This window comes from Muntiacus reevesi, chromosome X (genome assembly GCF_963930625.1).
Source record: "Muntiacus reevesi chromosome X, mMunRee1.1, whole genome shotgun sequence".
Lineage (NCBI taxonomy): Eukaryota > Metazoa > Chordata > Mammalia > Artiodactyla > Cervidae > Muntiacus > Muntiacus reevesi.
Window position 1 is genome coordinate 52,025,354 of NC_089271.1, and position 21,333 is coordinate 52,046,686.

The 21,333-nt window shown below is 42.9% G+C and overlaps 1 protein-coding gene, 1 long non-coding RNA gene and 1 other non-coding gene across 3 annotated transcripts in view; 2 read left to right on the forward strand and 1 right to left on the reverse strand.

Annotated features, from left to right (window-relative positions):
• Window positions 1–21,333, reverse strand: part of LOC136154802 (uncharacterized) — a 184,444-nt gene that overhangs the window by 146,606 nt on the left and 16,505 nt on the right. The window lies entirely within an intron of this gene.
• On the forward strand, window positions 4,590–14,991 carry GLOD5 (glyoxalase domain containing 5). The gene is made up of 5 exons (XM_065915916.1): window positions 4,590–4,625; window positions 9,349–9,486; window positions 12,252–12,407; window positions 13,402–13,527; window positions 14,881–14,991. The coding sequence occupies exons 1-5, from the start codon at window positions 4,590–4,592 to the stop codon at window positions 14,989–14,991; spliced, it is 567 nt and encodes a 188-aa protein (XP_065771988.1).
• On the forward strand, window positions 17,838–17,909 carry TRNAE-UUC (transfer RNA glutamic acid (anticodon UUC)). The gene has a single exon. It is a non-coding gene; the product is annotated as a tRNA-Glu (tRNA).

Here is a 21,333-nt window from a genome sequence, read left to right on the forward strand (position 1 = left end):
GTCACTCCACCCCCAGCAGTGGAGCTGGTGTCCAACTTGGAGATGCAAATGCCCTCCTATCCCCTCCTGCTTGCCAGAGCTGTGTCTGCTATAAAAGAAGGACAAGCAGCTCCTAGAAGCCAGGAGGTCTCCGGGAAGAAGGCTGCCCTGTCCATGGGCTTCTCAGCTTGCAGAGCCCATTTCCACAGAGGATTCAATCCACACAGCATTGTGTGTGTGTTCAGGAATGAATTCTCCACAGTAACAAACCAACACCCCAATGCCAGTGATGTCACACAATAATAAGCATCACAAACTAATACCTGTTTTCCTGGTTCATAGGTGGACTTCCAAGTAGTGGCAGAGGACCCCAGGCTCCTTGTAAACTGACGTCCCTCTCTTGGGCCTCTCGACGTCCAAAAGATGAACAAAAGGCACATGAAGAAAACATGACTGTTTGTTAAGTATACACATCATTTTAGCTCAAGCTCCATTCAGTAGGACTGGCCATATTGAAAGGTTGTGGCTAAATGATAAGACGCCGGGATTCTTGGCCTCTGGAGGAGATGAATTCAATCTGGGGCCAGAGGTGAGGTTGGATCGCTCAGAGCTTTTGTGTAATAAAGTTTTATTAAAGTATAAAGGAGATAGAGAAAGCTTCTGACATAGGCATCAGAAGGGGGGGGCAGAAAAAGTACCCCCCTGCTAGTCTTCAGCTGGATGTTATAGAAGTCACTAGCAGTCTGTTAAAGAAAAGAAAGGAATGTCTTAAAACTCAGAATGGCACCAGGCCCCTCATCCATAAATTGCATTTTGTGTTAATCTTGGCACCAGATGATTCATCCCAGGCCATAAAACGATTGACTCGAATCTTGTAGAAGGGCAGATTACCATACAAATAGTTTCATTTACATAGATTAGGGGAACAATATCTGAGTAAAACATACTGGTTTGTCAAGTAGGTTCTGAGCCATTTGGCTTGAAGATAGAGTCTGGGGTAAATTGCATAGCACATTAACATAGCTTAAGACAAACATTTCCATAAGAAAAATGTATTGGTTAACTCAAGGTTTGAGAATAGTTAGCTTCAGGTGAAACCAGGTGTCATGGCAACACAGTATTTGAAGAGAAACCTCCTTTTAAATTTGTATAGAGAAGGAAAAAATATTGCTAGTTTTTTCCTCCTGCTGTTTAAGAGAGAGAAAAATGTCTGACACTTACAGCCTATTTCCTCCACTTGGAGACCCCTGGCCTTCCTGCTTGTTACCCTCTCAATATGACCCCATTTCTGTGCAAAAGGTGTGGGAAATGTAATTTATACCTGGGCAGCTGCTTTGCAGTAGCTCAACACTAGGGATGATGAAGCATGATTTTTGGGGACAGCCATCTGTCACCATGACTCCCTGTCAGATGGGTGTGGTCCCCAGGAATCTCAGGCTGGGCCAAGCAAGTGAATTGTTCAAGGTCACACAGTTAGATCCATGATTACAAACTTGGTGTCCACTCTCCCAGCTCCTTGCGCCACGCACTGGACCAACCAGTTCTGTGCTTTGAATTTTAGGAAAAATCTTCAGCCTTGTACTTCACGTTACAAAGCAGTTTTAACTTGAGAATGTCACTTCATCCTCAAAATGTCTTGGCAAAGGAGGTGGGAAATAAGTTATCCCCACAGATCTGGAGAAGTAAATGGCAGCCCACTCCAGTATTCTTGCCTGAAGAATTCCATCTACACAATGAGTTAATATGCATTCGGGCTTCCCCAATGGCTCAGTGGGTAAAGAATCCACCTGCAATGCAAGAGACACTGGAGACATGGGTTCAGTTCCTAGGTTGGGAAGATCCCTTGGAGAAGGAAATGGTAACTCATTTCAATATTTTTGCTTGAAAAATCTCATTGACAGTGGAGCCTGGCAGGCTGCAGTCCAATGGGCTGCAAAGAGCCAGACACGACTGAGTGACAAAGCACACAGCACAGAGTATGTGTGACCCCAGGAGTGCCCACCCCCAAAGCTGTGTCACACCAGCAGTGTTCACATCCAAGTCCCTGAGATTCTGAGTGTTCAAACCCTATATGAGTGACCCCAGAACTGTTGACTCCCCACCGTGTATGACTCCACAAATGTCCATTCCCCAATGTGTGTGACCCTATGAGGGTCTAAATACACATATATGTGACCCCAGAGCCACACACACCACAGCCTGTGACCTCAGCAGAGTCCACTCCCCAGTCTATACTGAGGAGTATCCATTAACCACTCCGTGTGACCAAAGGAGTATACACCCTCAGTCCCTAGCCCAAGGGGTACCAACTCATCACTTCTTTGACCACAAGAATGTCTGTACCCTTTCACTGAGACTTCAGTGATGTCTATAACACAGGCTATGTGACCATAGGACTGTCCTAGCCTCAGTCACTATGACCCCAGGAGTGTCCTCGCCTCTGTGGGACACCATGGATGCTCACACTCCAGTCTGTGCAACCTGAGGAGAGTCCAGTCCACAACATGTGTGATTTTAGGTGTCCACTCCCCAGTGTGTTTAACTTCCAGAGTGTCCCAAACCCTCTGTGATCCTTGGACTGTTCATGCCTCTGAGCACCCTCATATCTGTCCATGCTCCAGCCTATGTGATTCCAGGAGTGTCCAAACCCCCATCATTGTGGCCCCATGTCTCTCCACACCCACTCTGTGTGACCTCACAGTTGCCTACACCTTAGGCTGTCTGATCCTAGAAGCACACATCCCAGTCTGAGTGACCCTAGAGGCTCCACACTACAATCTGTGCAAATCCAAGGGTGTCCATGCCTCAGGCTATCTGACCTCAGAGGTGTCCACACCCCAGTATGTATAACCCTATGAATATCTACTAACCAGTCCAGGTGACTCAGGAGTATCCACTCCCTAGTGTGTTTGAGCTCAGCAAGGTACACATACCAATCTGCTGACCCCAGGACCATCCACAGTCTAGTTTGTTTGACTGCAACCATATCGACACACTAGCCAATCTGACCCCAGAAGTGTCTATACTCCACTCTGTGTGACTCCAAAAGTATGCAGTGTCCAGTGTGTGTGACTTCTGGAAAGCCCAGACCCCCATCTGAGTAACTAAGGCTGTTAACAGTGTATGCTGCTTCATGTGGGCATCACGCTCCTGTCTATGTGGCCCCAGGAGTGTTCACACCCCTGTCTCTGTGACCCCAAAGGTGACCAGTCACCGATCACCCAATGCTATGTTCTGAGACGGTACTAGATTCCTTAGCCCTGCTATTCCAGCACACCCTCTGTGGGTGTGAGCTGGGGGGGGGGGTGGTCTGCTCCTCAGCTCCCTCCAACACCATAAAGGCGTCTCTTGTATCCCTATTTCCTCTCACTCTCTCCAGTGGACCATGCAGTTTCCATATCCCCCATCCCTGGCCACATGCACACGCACACACCCACACCCCCAAACAGATAGTCCCAGCCCCAGCCCCTGCAGGTCTTGTAGAGAGCAAAGGTCAAGGCAGCCTGAGTCCTGCTGCAGACCCCACCCCACAGATAGCAGTGGAATAAAGGCACCGATGATGAGAGTGAAACCTCCCAAGACCTTGTGAAACATCTAAATAAAAATTGGACACCCTCCTCCCCAGCTAGACTGTCAGGTCCATGTGGGCAGGGACACTTGCCTTATCTGTCTTGTTCTCTGATGTCTCTCCAGCGCCAAGAACAGTGCTTGGTACACAGATCCCATTCATTAGGTGTCCACTGAATGAACGAACCCTTGACCCAGCAATCACACTTCTAACTCAAACGTGCACACACATGCACAGAGCTGTGTGCTCAAGACTGGCAGGAGCAAACAGCCGAGAAAACCTTGTAAATGTCCATTTCTAGCCAATGATAGTTGCAGAATAAAACAAATGGTGGGGGTTTATACTATATCTCAGAGCACCCACCTAACATGATACAGAATGAATGGAACTACCTGTGGGGTGGGGATGCCTTCCACGGGACATGCTGTTGACCAGGAAAAGTAGGTAGGAGATGGTTATGGTGACTCTGCATATGTGTGTGTGTGTGTGTGTGTAAGGAAACACTAGACACTGACTTCAGGGGTCATTTTTGGAGAGTGGAGCTGGGGATCACCAGTGTAGTTCGTATACTGGATGTACTCTTGGAACCTTTTATACAAACCTATGTGTGCTGTGTACTAAATCTCTTCAGTTGTGTCCAACTCTTTGCAAACCCATGAACTATAGTCCACCAGGCTCCTCTGTCCATGGGATTCTCCAGGCAAGAATACTCGAATGGGTTGCCATTTCCTCCTCCAGGGGATCTTCCCAACCCAAAGATCGAATCTGCATCTCTTATGTCTTCTGCATTGGCAGGTGGGATCTGTAGCACTAGTGTTACCTGGGAAGCCCATACAAACCTATATTCATGTGTAATCCTTCATAAAGGAAAATCTTAAGCAAAACCAATATGCACAGTACAAAGCATTTGTGTGACTGTCTGAGTGGGTATCTAGAGTGTACAAGATCTGAAGGTACAAGAATCTGAAACTCACATGCCCCAGGGGCTAGACAGGTCATTAACAAGAGAAAGGGGGCTCAGCTCAGGGTAAGGTGAACAGCAATGGGGCTGATGAATGTTCCCTCTCAGCAGTGGAGGGTGAGGATGGGGTTGAGAAAGGGGTGGGAAGGGGAGGACTTCAGAGCTCACACCCCAAAAGCATTCATAAACTCGCACCCTGGGACAGAGAATATTTAATAGCTTCGAGATCTTGGCTTGGAAACAGATCCATTATAAATTAGTGTAGTTATACTCTAACTCAGACTGTTCCTAACTTCATACGCCAGACACAAACTCCCAAACAGATCAAAGATCTCACACTTGGGAGACACACTCTAAATAGATCAGAGATCTCACACCCTAGAATAAAGGCCTTCCCCAAACTTCAGGATGGGGAGTTTTTCTATGTTATTACAAAGGAATCCTTTATTGTGGACTGAATGTTTGTGTCTCCCTCCCCAAATCCATGTGTTGAGGCCCCCAATGTGATATATTAGGGGCTTTAGGAAGGTAATTATGGTTAGATGAGGTCATGTCGTGTCTGACTCTTTGCGACCCCGTCGACTGTAGCCTACCAAGCTCCTCTCTCCATGGGATTCTCCAGGCAAGAATATTGGAGTGGGTTGCCATTTCCTTCTCCAGGGGATCTTCCTGACCCAGGGATTGAACCCAGGTCTCCTGCATTGCGGGCAGATGCTTTAACCTCTGAGCCACCAGGGAAGCCCAAGATGGCATTAATACCCATATAAGAAGACACCAGAGGGACTTCCCTGGCAGTCCAGCAGTTAAGATTCTGCACTTCCATTGCAGGGGCTACGGGTTCTATACCTGGTCAGGGAACTTTTTAAAAAAAGAAGAAGATACCAGAAAGTTTGTTCTTTCTCTCTGCCATGTGAGGATCTGGCAAGAAGGTGGCCATCTACAAACCAGGAAGACAGATATTATCAGAACCCAACCATACTGGCACTCTGATCTTGGACTTCTGGCCTCCAGAAAGGTAAGAAAATAAATTAGTCTTTCAGCTACCCTGTCTATAGTACTATATTATGGTGGTCTGAGCTGGCTAAGACACCTTAGGCTTTCACTTTCGAGGCCCTGTGTTTTAGGTCGGAGTCCTTGTACTTGCACCGTCTACCTCTGTTAACACCAGCAGTCCCTAGTCAGTGGCCCTCCCATTCCTGCCCCTTGATCTGCAGGCATTGAGCCAGAGGGCTATCTGGAGGCTGAGGGCAAAGACACTTAGCCTACCACACTGCGCCATCTGCACTCCAGGCTGCTGTCCAGGATGTGGAGTTGGACTTTGGAGAAGCAAGGTGAATGGGGTAACCCCCGGGTGTCTTGGGGCACGGGCTCTGGCAAGCAATGCTGAGAGTTCCCAGCTGGGCCTGGCAACCTGCTTCCCTTCTATGTGGCTATCCCGGTGTGCCTTCATCCATTTTCCCACCCTCTTCCTTCTTCTTTCCTCTTTCAAAGACAAGCAGGGGGCAGCAGAGCAACATAGAAAGCCCCTGCTCTAACACACAGCAGACTGTCAGCAGGTCTGCAGGAGTGGGCAGCCGCTCAGCTCAGCTCCCTAGGGTCGGCTCCAGGAGCTGGTTCAGCCAGGGCCATTGGGGTGGGGCGGGACAGGGAGTGGCCAGGAAAGAGCGCTGCTCTTGAGGTTTGCTAAAAGAATTCCAAGGGCCACTGGCACCCTGAAGGAGACCTTGACGAGGACTTTGTAGGAAGACAGAAGCCGTCCCTGTGGAGGAGGCCAGAGGGAGGCTATAGTATTTTGGACATTCTAGTTTATATATATTTACATATGTAATACACATATAGACATATATTTGGTTGTGAGAAATAAAGTGGATTATGCTTTATGCAGTGCTTAGAACAGAGCTTGACACATAGTAAGCTTAAGTGTCTTGCTTGTAGAAAGGGAATGGTGCCTGCCGTTCCAAGTAAACAATGAATGTTGCCTAGCCTCAAGCCAGCAGCCACTGCAGCTGCCTCCCAATAATGCACCCTGGGGGCATTTAGGAGAAATACCCTAGGTAGTTAAGGATACTGGCCCTAGGTAGTTAAGATGCATACCTGAGAAAAGATTTCAATGAGCCCAGACTCTTGCAACCTCCCATACATGGAAAAGTGCTAAAATCATTAACTTGAGAAGGCTGCTTTTTGTGATTAGCAGTAATATTTTGATGTTTGACTACATGGGTTTTTTTTTTTTTTTTTTCAGCAAAAATTCCTGTATATCCAGAGTCCTCCCTTACATATTTGGAGCAGCTCCTCAGCTATCTGAGCAGCTGTCTTCTGGGCTACTGTCCTTAGTCCTCAGTCAAGTCCTGAAATATAACATAACTCAACAACTTTTAGGTTGTGCATTTTTTCTTCAGTCATCTTTTTAAAAACCAGCCTCCCTAACCTCATCTCAAAACCCTGCATGATCTGGCCTGGCCTTCCCCTCTTCCTGTCTCACTCACTCTCCGATTCCAAGCCACATGGGCCTTCTTCCAGTTCCTCAAGAGAGCCAGCTTTGCTTATCCTTGAATTTGCAAGGATGGAGCTCCACATCTGCAAAGCAGAATTGGGGGGGTGAATGTGAGCTAATAGGGCATCAAATAATGGAAGGAGTTAGTTGATTTCCAAATACTTATCAGATTTGGGGGATGTGGCTAAAGCAGTTTAAAGCAGTGCTCAAAGAAAAATCTATAGCTTTAAATGTGTACAGATGTAAAAACTTGAAAATCAAGTACCTCAGCTTCCATATCCTGGAAAAGAAACAGCAAATTGAGCCCTGAGAAAGTGGAAGGAAGGAAATTATAAAGAGAGCAGAAACTGGAGAAATGGGAAACATACAACAGAGAAAATTAATGTCAAAAATTGGTTCTTTGAACAGATTAATAAACTATTAGTAAATTCTGTTTTCTCAGTAAGAGAAAAAACATAAAATACCAATATCAGGACTGAAAAGGGAGTGCTATTATCAATCCTACAGACATTAAAAGGTTAATAAGATTTTTAATACATAGAACATTAGTTTCAATGAAGCTCAAATGTCAATCATTTCCCCAGTTCTATGGCTTCTGTTTGCATATGGATACTCTTTATCCATGAAAACAGCAGAACTCAAGAACTTTTCTAACGCCTCCTCCACTCGTGAAAATAGAAAAGCACAGTATTTTTTTTTTTTAAAGCTGGGGCTCAAGTGAAAGTGACTGTTTAAAATGTAATGGGTTTTTTCCTTAAATGTAATGGTTTGAAAGGGAATTGAACACAGCAGAATAGAACAGAGTGGAATAGAACATAAGTCAGACTTTGTGCCAGGCACTGGGTCTAATTATCGTAGTAGATATTCATTAATTGAACAAATATTATAGAACATCTGCTAGCTGTTTGGGACACAGTGGGGAACAAAACGGAAATTTCTACGCTTATGAAGCTTATATTCTAATCAAGGAGACAGATACTAGCATGTGCAAAAGGCCCCAAGGCTAAAGGTTCAAGGATGGCCCTTATGAGGAACAGGCCAAAGGACAATGTGGCTTGGAATCCAAGAGCAATGAATGAGGGGACCTCCCTGATGGTCCAGTGCGTGAGGATCTGCCTTGTAAAGCAGGGACACAGGTTCAATTCTTGATGGGGGAACTAAGATCCCACATTCCAGCAGGGCAACTACGCCCAGGCGCCTCAACTATAGAACCCATGTACTCTGGAGCCCATGAGCCACAATGAAGGATCCCAAGTGCCACAACTAAAAACTGATGCAGTGAAAATAAATAAATAAATAGGTTGCAAAGATTGAGGGTCACAGTACAGAGAGTCTGGATTTTAACAAGATGACCACAACATCATCATCCTCAACTCTTAAAGCACTTGCTATCAGGCATTGTTGTAAGATTTTTTTTTTTTTTTGGCCACACTGCCCAGCTTATGGGATATTAGTTCCCCAAAGAGGAACCAAACCCGGGCCCCTGGCAGTAAGAGCACCAAGTCCTAACCACTGGACCACCAGGGAATTCCTCCCAACTTTTTTTTTAAGCTGCTCACAACAGTACTATAAAACACATAAAAAAATCATACCCATTTTCCAGAAGTGGAAACCAAACTCTCTCAGCCCAGAGAGTAAGTAAATATCAGTCTGGCTCCACAATATATTTCTTAACCACTATACTCTGCAATTTATGGTGCATAGGCATCTTATAATCCTGTAGCAGATGTAATGTAAACATACAAATTACTAAAGAACTCGAATCAAGAGAAAGATCTGGTGGGAGGTGTGCTGAAGGCAGGAAATGAGTGGTAGGGTGGTGTGCCGTCCCTCTATGTGTCAGTGTTGATCTGTAGGCACACATGCCAGAAACATCACTGCATCTGAGATGCTCCCTTCTTTTCCTGTCCTCTGTGATTAACTGTGGAGTGATAAAGGAAGGGACTGAGTTTTAAACTGGCCAATAAAGGTTGTGTACTCATGGAAGTGGGCCTCCTCTGTGTCTTATTATTTCTTATAAAAGAGATGAATTCCAGCTCTGGGAAAACAAAGAAGAGTTTAGGTTTTGGTCTCAACTCTCCTATCTTCACCTCTATCCCTCTGGAAGGAGGAAAAGAATAAGAAAACAGTGGAGGGTGGTCATAGCAGACACATGGACTCTTGTGAATCCACACATGAGCAATAAGTACTGAAGATTCCTCCCAGGACTTTCTCCTTGGAATGCGGGTAGAAGGAGGTATAGTCACTAGGGAGGTGAGGGGAAGTGGGGAGAAGGAAACACAGGAAACATGGGTGTGACCAGTGGCAGTGTGGTCTCTTTTGACTCTTTTTTTTTTCTTTTTTTAGTCATGGAGGGACAACAATCGAACCCCTTCCCTGTGTCTTATCCATAGACTTGACCACATTGTGATGACAGTAAAGAGACTTAAAGACACCACTATGTTTTATTCCAAGATCCTGGGCAATGGGGTCATGACTTTTGAGGTAACAACTTCCCCAAATGCCAAACTGCAGCTGGGGTAAAATTTGATTATACTACTTTAAAAAGTAGCCTAAAACTCCAAAACACACACACACACAATTTAAAAATTTAGAAAGGACCAGAGGAGGAGATTCCAAACTCTGAATAGTGGGACTTCACTACTCAGTGAAGAAAAAGGAAGGGAAGAAATAACCACAGAATAATGTGAGAGAACTTTCCAGTCCTTATATGGAAAGAGTTAACTGAGTATCCAGCATGTTTACACCTAGATATGTTCCTAAGAAATTATAGAACATCAAAATAAATACAAAGTCCCTAGAAGTTTTCAGAGAGGTTAAAAAGTAGTTCAACTACAAAGGAAAAGGAAATATGCAGACTTCAGATTTCCCAAGAGTCAGAGACCAGAAGACAACAGAAAAACAATTTCAAGATTCTGAGGGAAAACATTTCAACCTAGAATTCTATGACCAGACAAATTATTAATCAAGGTGGGTGTAGAATAAAACATTCTTAGACATATTAATAAAAAGACTCAGAAGTTTGGCCTACTTGCTTTCAAAATTACTTGAGAATATGTTATCAAAATGAGTGATTAATCCAGGAATAAGACATCAAAGTCAGGAAACAGTGGATACTAAGAGGAAGATCCAGAAAGATACCTAGAACACAATCAGTCCAGTTTGGGTTAGGAGAAGGAACGTCCCCGAGAAAAACAGATTCAAGGTAAAAAAGGTTTCCAGAGATTGAATACAATCCTTGAGAATTTGGAACAACTCCCAAAGTGGGAGATGCAGAGACACTTATTGCCTTCAATGGAAAGGGCCCATAAATGGCAAACAGGGTAAAAAAAAAATGTAAAATTAAGATGGAATGTGTGCTCTGTGCTGTGTGCTTGGTCTCTCAGTTGTGTCCAACTCTACAATCCTATGGACTGTAGCCCGCCAGGCCCCTCTGCCCATAGAATTATCCAGGCAAGAATATTGGAGTAGGGTGCCATTTTCTACTCCAGGAGATCTTCCCAACTCAGGGACTGGGCCCAAGTCTCTTGGATCTCCTGCATTGCCAGATGGATTCTTTACTACTAGCACTACCTGGGAAGCTCCAACATCGAATGTCATGCATAAAAATAGAATCAGGCAGTATCAGACTGGATGTATACACAGCAAGATGGACGGATCTTAAAAAGATCATGCTGAATGAAGATGGCGAAGCCAAATCATGTCTATAGCACAGTACCATTTATAACATACACACATAAAACAATAATACACCTTTTACAATAACTTATGAAAACCAAAGAATGAACATCAGACACATTATAATCATTGCCTATGTTGGGGACAGGAATGAAGACTGGAGATAAAGAGATTAAGTATACAAATAAAACAAGAGAAGGGCCCTGCATGCATCAACAATAATAGGCATATGAAGCCTCAGTCCTTGGTAACTGGACACACTGGAGTGAAATTTCAATATATCTAGGATCAAGAAAAGTCTTAAAAGCTGCAAGAGTGGAGGGTGGATGCATCATATATAAAAGAAATGAAAAACAGATTAACATCAGACATCTTATCAGCAATACCAGATTCAGGAAGACAATGAAGCCACATATAAAAGACTATGGGAAAATAACCTACAACCTCAAGTTCTATACTCAGCTGAACTATCATTCAAGTGAAATAAAGTCATTTCCTGATAGAATGAATGTAGTATTCACCATGGTGATATGAAGGGACTATAAAAGTGATTTTTTTTTAATGGCAGAAGTCTCATCCTCCTGCTCAACCAGAAGACATGCATACAGATTCTTTTCTGTGTGGTGTCTATGGAATGGGGGAAATAGCTTTATGAAAAATTAAAATATTTTGCCATTAAATACATAAATAAGTAAAAATGGCAAAAGTTGACAGGCACAGGAGAAAGAGGCAAGATGAAGAGGATAGTTGGGTCAATGAGATTCTATGTTCATCCATCAAAACATTAAGGTGCAAGTGGGTTATTTTTAAATTGTAAAGGAATCAAAAGAGAAGCTAAAACCGATGACAGAATTCTATTGGAAGGGGTAGTATTGTGGATGAACTAAATTCTCATTTATCATAGCAGGAAAAGGATAGAAAATGTCTGAAGTTGCCAAATCAAGAAATAGTGGCACGTCAGTTAGGGACTGTGTTTGGAGGCACGTGGGAGAAAACTTAACTGGGTTAAGCTAAGTGGGTTAAATTAAATAGAGTTTTCTCTTTCTCTCATTCAACAATCAGTCTAGAGGTAGGCAGGCAGGGTGTGGGCAGTGGCTGAAAGGAGGAAATGAGTAGGCAAAAAGTGTCAGCTCAGTGGGGTGGGAAGGTTTTCAGAAGCATGGTTCACAGCCTCTGCTAACATTTCATTGTCCAGCCTTCCATGGCTGCCCAGCAAGGAATGCTGGGAAATGCAGGTTTTTAAAGCTGGGTGCACAATAGATCCCACTGAAACTTGGGTTGTGTTTAAAAGAAAAAGGGGAGAAATGTATATTAAGCAGACAGATTATAGTCTCTGCCATGGATAGTATCAACATATTATTTGGAGGTATGGAAATAATTTCCAGAAGAAACATATACACACATTGAAAGCATTTGCCTCTAGGGAACAAGATAAGAGTGGGGCACCATGTGGCTATTTTTCATCAAAGCCTTGTTCTATTTCTTTTTTAACCTTGTTGGGGTAGATCGGGAGCTGTGCCTCACACTCACCTTGGAGGTTTAGTTCCAGATTGTTTTCTCCCCCCAAACAGGGAGACCAGAAAGCATTGTGTTTTGGAGACCAGAAATTTAACCTCTACGAGTTGGGAAAGGAATTTGAACCCAAAGCCACTCACGTGGTCCCCGGCTCCCTGGATATATGCCTGATCACAAAGATGCATTTGGAGGAAATGGTCCAGTGTCTCAAGGTGAGTCAGACTTCCATCTTCTTTTGAGAAAGCTGCCACAGATGCAATGAAAACAGAAGCATGACTCAAACTTCAGACATAACAGGTTTCATCACATCCAGATAAGGTTTGCACACCATTGTTTACTCATTATCATGGACATAATTTTCCCCATAAACAAATGTATTTTAAAAGAAAACTTTACATCACCCTTGTGGAAAACAGTATACCTAAACTCTATTTATATAAATACATTTGTGTAAAAAGAAAATATTCAACCAAGTAAGTGGAAACCCATCATATCTTGGCATAAAGGGGAGGCAATTATAAAAAACAAACAGCTGTAAAAGCATCGCAGTGTCATTAGATTCTAGCCACTTCTGCTTCCCCCAATCTCTGGGCTTGACAAAATTAGGTTGGTTAGAGAGGTATCAGGGACTTTGCATCCACCAGACACTTTCTTCTTGATATCATCAGGAGGATTGAAAGAGGACTAAATAGGGAATAATTTCTGACTCACTGTAATTTTTTTAACTCACTATAATTTAATTTAGCGTCCCTGTAATACTTAAGATGATTTCATGTGAAGGAGACATTGGTTCTCCTTTTGGGGAACACAGATTGAGGTATTAAATCTATTTTGTGCAAATTGACCTGGACTCTTTTGGAAAATATCAGTGAAAAAGTTTGGCTTGGAAGTAAAGTGGGTAAAGCATAGGGGTTAAGGGTATGGACTTTGGCCCAGACTTGCCTGGGTTTGAATTCTTACTCTGCCACTTACTAGGCACATTATCATCCCCATTTGATGGATGAGGAAACTGAGGAGCTGAGTAGTTAGGTACTCTGCTTGAGGTCATACAGCTGTTAAGTAGCTGGAACAGAGTGAGGGAGAAGAGAATGGTAGGAAATGAAATGTGAAAGATACAGGGGTCTTCTAGGCCACGGTAAAGAATGAAATTTTGGTCTCAAACCTGGACTGTGAATGAATGATTTTTGTTCTCTCCTCCCACTTCAGGCTTGTGATGTTATTGAGGAGGGTCCAGTTCCCATAACAGGGGCAAAAGGGCCCACTATGTCCATCTACTTCCGAGACCCTGATGAAGACCTGATTGAGGTGTCCCAACTATATCCCCTCATGATGGTTAGTGCTCTGCCATTCTACCCTCTGCCACATCACCCCCTCCCTTCCTTCCTGCAAACCCTCACCCAGGCCCAGAAACCTCTAATGACTGCGGACTTGGGCACTTCATGCATTTTGCTGGGCGATCTGAGGTGGGTTTGGAACCAACATGTCTGAGAGTCCCCTATCCAAGCTGCCCCAGTAAATAACTTTCAATTAACATGAGCTCTTTATTATTACTGTCTCAGTATTATATATGGCTGTTTTTCTAGAACATAAGGTCTCTGAGCTATTTGGGGGTCAGTGACCAGGGGGTATGACATCTCTGAGAACCAAATTCAGGGTCATCACCTTGGGATTCAAGACCCCTGATAGATTTCCCCTTGTCAGTGAGTTTATCCTTTTCATCCTTTTTGATTCAGCTCACTCCTGCCAAGTGCTGCCTGCTGTTTATTCCACCCAACTGGTTTGATTGAACTCCAAGATCTCTGTGATTCCCATGGGGCCTTCAAGGGCCAGCCCAGATAATACTACCCCCTCCTGGAGCACCTTAGCTGGTTTCAGCCCTGTGGAATGTGGCACTTTCTACGTTTGGATCTGGTAGGTTCAGACTCATCTCAACTGAGGCTCTGCTCCTGACAAGAGGAGACAGATGGGACAAGAACAAATTTTCTCTGTTTCTGTCCTCTTCCCCCACCATTTACTGATTCAGTCAATCAATAAACATACATTGAGCACCTACTGTGTGCTTGGGCCTGTTCCAGGCATTGGAAGACAGTGTTGAACAGAAGAGATAAACTTAGCAATTTTTGTGGAGCTGCCACTCTAGTGGGAGAGACAGAAAAGAAATAAAATTAAGTAAGGAAAATATCAAGTGTGTTAGAGGATGATAGGTTCTTTGGAAAAGTGGCAACAGATTAAAAAAAACTGAAGCATTTTCCAATATGTAATAGGATGGTCAGGGAAACCTCACTGAGAAAGAAGACATTTTAGCCCAGACCTGAAAAGATGAGGGAGGGAGCTGTGCCAATAGCTACAGGAAGAACATAGCAGGAAGAGAGGATAGCCAGTGCAAAGGCCCTGATACATGCAGGGGTCTGGTGTCTGCGAGGAGCAGCGAAGAGGCTAGTACAGAGGAGCAGAGTGGGGGGAGTGGCAGGAGGTGAGGTGGGAGAGGTTGAGGGGACAGATGGTGCGGGGCCTCATGGGCCATGGAGAGGACTCTGGCTTTTACTCTGAGTCACAGGGGAGCCACAGGAGGGTCATGAGCAGAGGAGAGCCATGATCTGACTTAGGATTTAACAAGCTCCCTTTGGATGCTTTGAGGAAAACAGATTGCAAGGTTGAGGGTGGAAGCTGGGGGACCCTGAGGAGGAGGTTACTGCAGTGGAGGAGGAGGACCCTGAGGACCCTGAGGACCCTGAGGAGGACCCTGAGGAGGACCCTGAGGAGGAGGTTACTGCAGAGGTTACTGCAGATGAGTAACACTGGTGCTGGTGGGAGAGGTGGTAAAAAGTGGTTAGATTCTGGAGATATTCTGAAGACAGAGACTGGATAAGTTCACCAAGAGAGAAAATGCCAATTAGAGAAGAGATCCAAGGACACTTATAGAGTTCTGAAACAAGAGCAGGAACCAGTGAATGAGGCAGGCAAAGAGGAAAGGAGAGAGTACAGGTACCTAGGCAAATAAGAGATGGATGAAGGAGTACATATGAGACTCTCTTTAAGGTGAGGGAGCCCCTAGTCTTGTGGACTCTGGTCTCCAGATGGTAGTTTAGCCATGCCCTATGAGTAAACTCCCAGGGAGCCCCCAAAATGCTGGGGACAGAGAATGGTTAAGGATGTGAGTTTTAGCACATGAAAGGCTTTGCCAAAAGCTGTAGCAGGTTTCCTGCCTATTTTTTACAAAAATAATTGCCTTGGACCCAGATGCTATGTGCCAAGAGATAGATGATTTATGGAAGGAAGGAAGGAACAAAGGAAGGATGGAAGGAAAGGAATAACAGAAAGGAAGAAATAAGGAAGGAAGGGCAGTAAATGGATAGATGAATAAAGGGGTAGGCGGACAGGTGGATGGATAGATGGGTGGGGAAGTGGAAGGATGGATAGACTGATATCTCCTGCCCCAGGAAAAAACTCTTCCACATGTGTGTGCACAGAGACGTATGAGTTTGTAAGTTGCAGGTTTGCTGTAATAAAGAAAAGACTGTAAACAACCCAAATGTCCATCAGCAGATGAATGGTTAACCAAAATATGGTATATCCATTCCATGGAATACTACTTGGCAACAAAAGGGAATGAACTTACGAAGTCATCATTACTTGATACCAAAACCAGACAAAGACGAGGTAAGAAAAAACAACTATAGACCAATGTCACTTATGAATACAGATGCAAAAATCTACAACAAAATACTAGTAAATAGAACGCAGTAACGTATAAAAGGATTATACACCATAACCAAGTAGGATTTATCCTTGGAATGTAAGATTAGTTCAACATGTGAAAATCAATTAATGTAATATACCATATTAATAGAATAAAAGACAAAATCCACAGGATCTTAATAGATACAGAAAAAGCATTTGACAAAATTCAACACCCTTTCATGATAAAACACTCAACAATGGCTGATTCACAATGATGCATAGCAGAAACCAACACAACATTTAAAGCAATTATCCTCCAATTAAAAATAAATTAAAACAAAAACACAAAACACTCAAAAAACTGTGAATAGAAGAGAACTTCCTCAACCTGATAAACAGCATCTACAAAAAATCTACAGCTAACATCATATTTAATGGTGAAGGACTGAATACTTTTTCCTGAAGATGAGGAACAAAACAAGGATATCCCCTCTCAGCACTTCAATATTGTACTGGAGGTTCTAGTCTGGGTAAGTTGGCAAGAAAAAGAAATAAAAGACATCCATATTGGAAAGAAAGAATTATACAATCTCTATTTGCAGATAACATGATCTTGTACACAGAAAATCTTAAGGAACCCACAACAAAGCCATTACAACAAAGCTCTGCAAGGTTGTAAGTCACAAGATCATAGAAAACTTGATTTCTATACACTAGCAAAGAAAAACCCACAAATGAAATTAATAAAACAATTTCGTTTACAATAGCATCAGAAAAAGAAAATACTTAGTAAAAAACTTAACAAAAGATGGGCAAGATTTATACATTGAAAACTATAAAACATTGTTGAAAGAAATTAAGAATACCTAAATAAAAACACATCACATGTTTATGAATTACAGACTTCATAGCATTAAGATAGCAATACTCCCCAAATTGATCTACAAATTTAGTGCAATTCCTATCAGAATCCCAGCTTACTTCTTTGCAGAAATTGACAAACTGACCCTAAAATTCAAGTGGAAATTTTGGGGATCCAGAATAGCTACAAAACTATTGAAAAAGAAACAGAGTTGGAAGACTTGCATGTCCCAATTTAAAAACTTACTTAATTTAAAAACTTAAAAAAATAATATGGCAATCAAGACTGTGTGGTATTGGTATAAAGATAAATATACAGATCAATGGAATAGAATTGAGAGTCCAGAAATAAATTTATGCACCATGGGCAATTGATTTTGACAAGTGTGCCAAGACATTTCAATGGGGGAAGGAATAGTCTTTTCAACAAATGGTGCTGGGACAGCTGGAAAGAATTAACCTGGACCCCTACTTCACATTAAAGTAACTCAAAATGGATCAAAGACTTAAACATTAAGCACTAAAACTATACAACTTTTAGAAGAAAACCTAGGCATAAATCTTCACAACCTTGGATTAGGCAATGGTTTCCTAGATATGACACCTAAAGCATAGCAAACAAAGAGAAAAATAAATAAACTGGACACCTTCAAAGCTAAAAACTTTTGAAAATTCCCTGGCTGCCCAGTGGTTAGGACTCCATGTTCTCACTGCCAAGGTCCTGGGTTCAACCTCTGGTCAGAGAATTAAGATTCCACAAGCTGCATGATGCATCCAAGGAAAAAAAAGCTAAAAGCTTTTGTGCTTCACAGGATACTCTCCAGAAAGTGAAAAGAAAACCCACAAATAAGAGAAAAATATATGCAATCACATATCTGATAAGGGTCTAGCATCCAGAACAAAGAATTCTTAATACTCAAAAATAAAAAGACAACCCAATTAAAACGAGCAAAGGATGTGAATAGACATTTCTATAGGGTCTAGCATCCAGAACAAAGAATTCTTAATACTCAAAAATAAAAAGACAACCCAATTAAAATGGGCAAAGGATGTGAATAGACATTTCTATAAAGAATATATACAAATGGCCAACCAGAAATTCCCTGGTGGTCCAGTGGTTAGAACTCAGTGCTTTCACTGCTGGGGCCTGGGTTCAATCCCTGGTCAGGGAACTAAGATACTGCAGGCTTCATGGTATGGTTAAAAAAAAAAAGCCAACAAACACATGAAAAGATGCTCAATATCATTAGCCATCAGGGAAATACAAGTCAAAAGCATAATGAGATACCATATCACATTTACTAGGATCAAAAATGAGCACAGTAACAAGTGCTGGAGAGAATGTATAACCTTCATATAGCTACTCTGGAGAATACGTTTGAGGTTCCTCAAAAAGCTGAAATGAGAATTACCACAGGACCTTGCAATTCCATTCCTAGATACACACCCAAGAGAAATGAAAATATATATCCACATAAAAATTTTCACATGTTCATAGTAGCATTATTCACGCAGCCAAAACTGTTCACTAATTGGATGAATGAATAGCAGAATGAAGTTTTCATGTGATAGAAAGTTATTCAGCCCTAAAAAGGAATGAAGTACTGATCCATGCTACAACATGCTGCTGCTGCTGCTAAGTCGCTTCAGTTGTGTCCGACTCTGTGCAACCCCATAGACAGCAGCCCACCAGGCTCCATCGTCCCTGGGATTCTCCAGGCAAGAACACTGGAGTGAGTTGCCATTTCCTTCTCCAATGCATGAAAGTGAAAAGTGAAAGTGAAGTCGCTCAGTCGTGTCCGACTCTTCACGACCCCATGGACTGCAGCCTACCAGGTTCCTCCATCCATGGGATTTTCCAGGCAAGAGTACTGGAGTGGGTTGCCATTGCCTTCTCTGCTACAATATTAACGAACCTTGAAAACTTTATGTGAAGTAAAAGAAGCCAGTCACAAAAGCCCACATGTTGTATGATTCCATTTATATGAAATGTCCATAACAGGCAACTCCATAGAGATATAAAGTAGATTAGTGGTTGCCAGGGGCTGTGGGGAGGGGGAAATGGAAAGGGAAATGGCTACTAATGGGCACAGGGTTTCTTTATGGGATGATGAAAATGTTCTGGAATCAGAAAGTGGTTAACAGTTGTACCACCTTGTGAATTTACTTACCACTGAAATGTATACTTTAAAGGGTGAATTTTGTGGTATGTGAATTACATCTCAATAAAAAAAAATGAGCTATACAACAACTTGGATGAATCTCACAGATATTATGCTGAGCAAAATAAGCACATACTATATGATTTAATTTGTATGAAGGTCAAAAACAGGCCAAAACTCCCAAGTATCATTTGTTGTTCATGGGTACATACATATGCAGTAATGCAATGTAAAACATCAAAACATTAATGAGAAAGATAAACACCAAATTCAAGGTAGTGGAAGGAGAGGGGGAAATGAAATTAAATTGGTGCAAGGGTATCAACTGTATCTGTAATATATTTCTTTTAAAAAAGACCTGAAGTAAATAGGGCAAAATATTAACATTTGATAAAGGTGAGTGCTTGTTATAGTATCTTTTATAGTTTTCTCTTAAAAACAAAACAGTGTGGTTTTAAGGCAAACATCTGATTCCTTAGTTGACTTTGGTTGATGCTTCTCCAGGTGCTACTGACATGGAGGGGAGTCAGGCTTGTCCCAGCCCTGATGGACTCCACAGTCTGGAAGAGACAAGAATAGTCCAAATGCCATGGGCTTGGACCAAGCTCTGGAGCCCCAGAAGATGCCAGGAGGGAGGGAACCAGTCAGGGAAGGTTTCTGGGAAGAGAGAGGAAGAGAGGCCGTTGGGGCTGAGTCTCAAATGGAGGCCTGAGGGAAAGGATGCTTGGCCCAGACACCCACCCCCGCCCCCACCCCCGCCCTCATTGGGCTCCCCCAAAGCCTGGCCTGGCCCTGGAGATTCCCTTATCTGCCCACTCCCAGCTGCCTCCCTGCTGGCTGAACTGTCACCACAGACTTCTGGGCCTGTGCCCCCTCCACAGGGATGGGGGAGGGAATGGGGTGAGGCCTAGCCTCAGAGCCTCAGGGTTTTGGTTCTTGATGGAGGCAGAGCCCTGAGGCCCCCACTCCCCATGCTTTACTTCCGTTCTGAACCCTTTCTCCACTCCAGTTATGAAGAAATGGGCTGTGAGTCCAGCAGCCAAACCCTTGTCTGAGACATGCCTCTGAAGAGGGTAGACTTCCCCACCTTACCCCAACACTGCACCTGCTATTTCTAATAATAGTGAAGAGAGTTACCTACTACAGAGCTTACCATTTATGATGTGCATGCAGGCCCTGTGTTGAGTGGCCTCTCAACAACATTTGAGGTGGGTTCCATGATTATATCCATTTTCCAAGCAAAGAAACTGAGGCTCAGAGGTTGACCTGCCCAGGAATCAGGCAGCAAATCAGTCAGAGCTGAGATAAGAAAGAACCCAAGGCCTTGGATGAACATTTTCATTTCTCTGCACCTATTCCCAGTCCAGAAGATGGGGGCAATTATATGCACTTACACCATAAGGATTGGTGAGATCAGGATAAAAATGATGCATGGAGAGCATTGAGCACAGTGCTTGGGGTGGCTTGGCAAATAATGCTGCTGTGGTTATTATATTAGTGCTAGGAAAAATGTTAGTATCAGAATTAGTATTATTATTATTAGCCACTGGAGTCATTGATAGAATTAAAATGAATAATAATTTAGCTCTAGAATTAGTATGAATATTAATAAAGTACTCATATTAGATTAGAATTAGCATAATTATTTATGTTAAGTTATGTTAGTCGCTCAGTCGTGTCTGACTCTTTGTGATGCCATGAACTGTAGTCTACTAGGCTCCCTGGTCCATGGAATTCTCTAGGCAAGAATACTGAAGTGGGTTGCCACTTCCTTCTCCAGGGGATCTTCCCAACCCAGGGACTGAACTTGGGTCTCCTGCATTGCAGTCAGATTCTTTACCATCTGAGTCACCAGGAAGCCCATTACTATTAATGCTTACTACTAATAATAAACATTATTAGTATCACTATTAAAATTAGCATTAGTGCTAGTATCAATATTAGAATGTTAGAATTAGTACTGGTATTGGTATCAGCATATTACTAGCATTAGTACTAGCATTAGAAGTAGTGCTAATAAAATAGGACCAAATACCATCCTTCATACACAGTAGGCACTCAATGAATAAATAAGAATACTTAACATTTATTGAGATTTCAGAATCAAATGAGTTGAAATCACTTAATGGATAAAGTCTCATTGAGTCACTCTAATCATCCTGTGGAGTGGCCGCTAGCACCCCATCTTTTCGGATGAGGAACTGAAGTCTAGAGGTGACAGTAACTGCCCAAGGCCACATGCCAGTCAGTGGTAAGGGTGACCCATAAATGAGGGTGGGCCAGCTCTAGAGTGGATGTCCTGAAATCATCACTTGAGTCATAGGGGTCTTTGTCCTCTCTGTTACTGACAAGGGCTTGGCACAGAGTGGGGCACAGAGCAGGAGCTCAATAAATGGCCTCCTTTCCTCCTCAAATCTTCCATTTTGCATATGAG

Coding starts and splice junctions, on each gene's coding strand:
- GLOD5 (XM_065915916.1), top strand. CDS start 4,590: ATGGGGCTGATGAATGTTCCCTCTCAGCAGTGGAGG. Junction 4,626..9,348: donor TTCCCTCTCAGCAGTGGAGG/GTGAGGATGGGG, acceptor TTCTTTTTTTAG/TCATGGAGGGACAACAATCG. Junction 12,408..13,401: donor AAATGGTCCAGTGTCTCAAG/GTGAGTCAGACT, acceptor CTCCCACTTCAG/GCTTGTGATGTTATTGAGGA.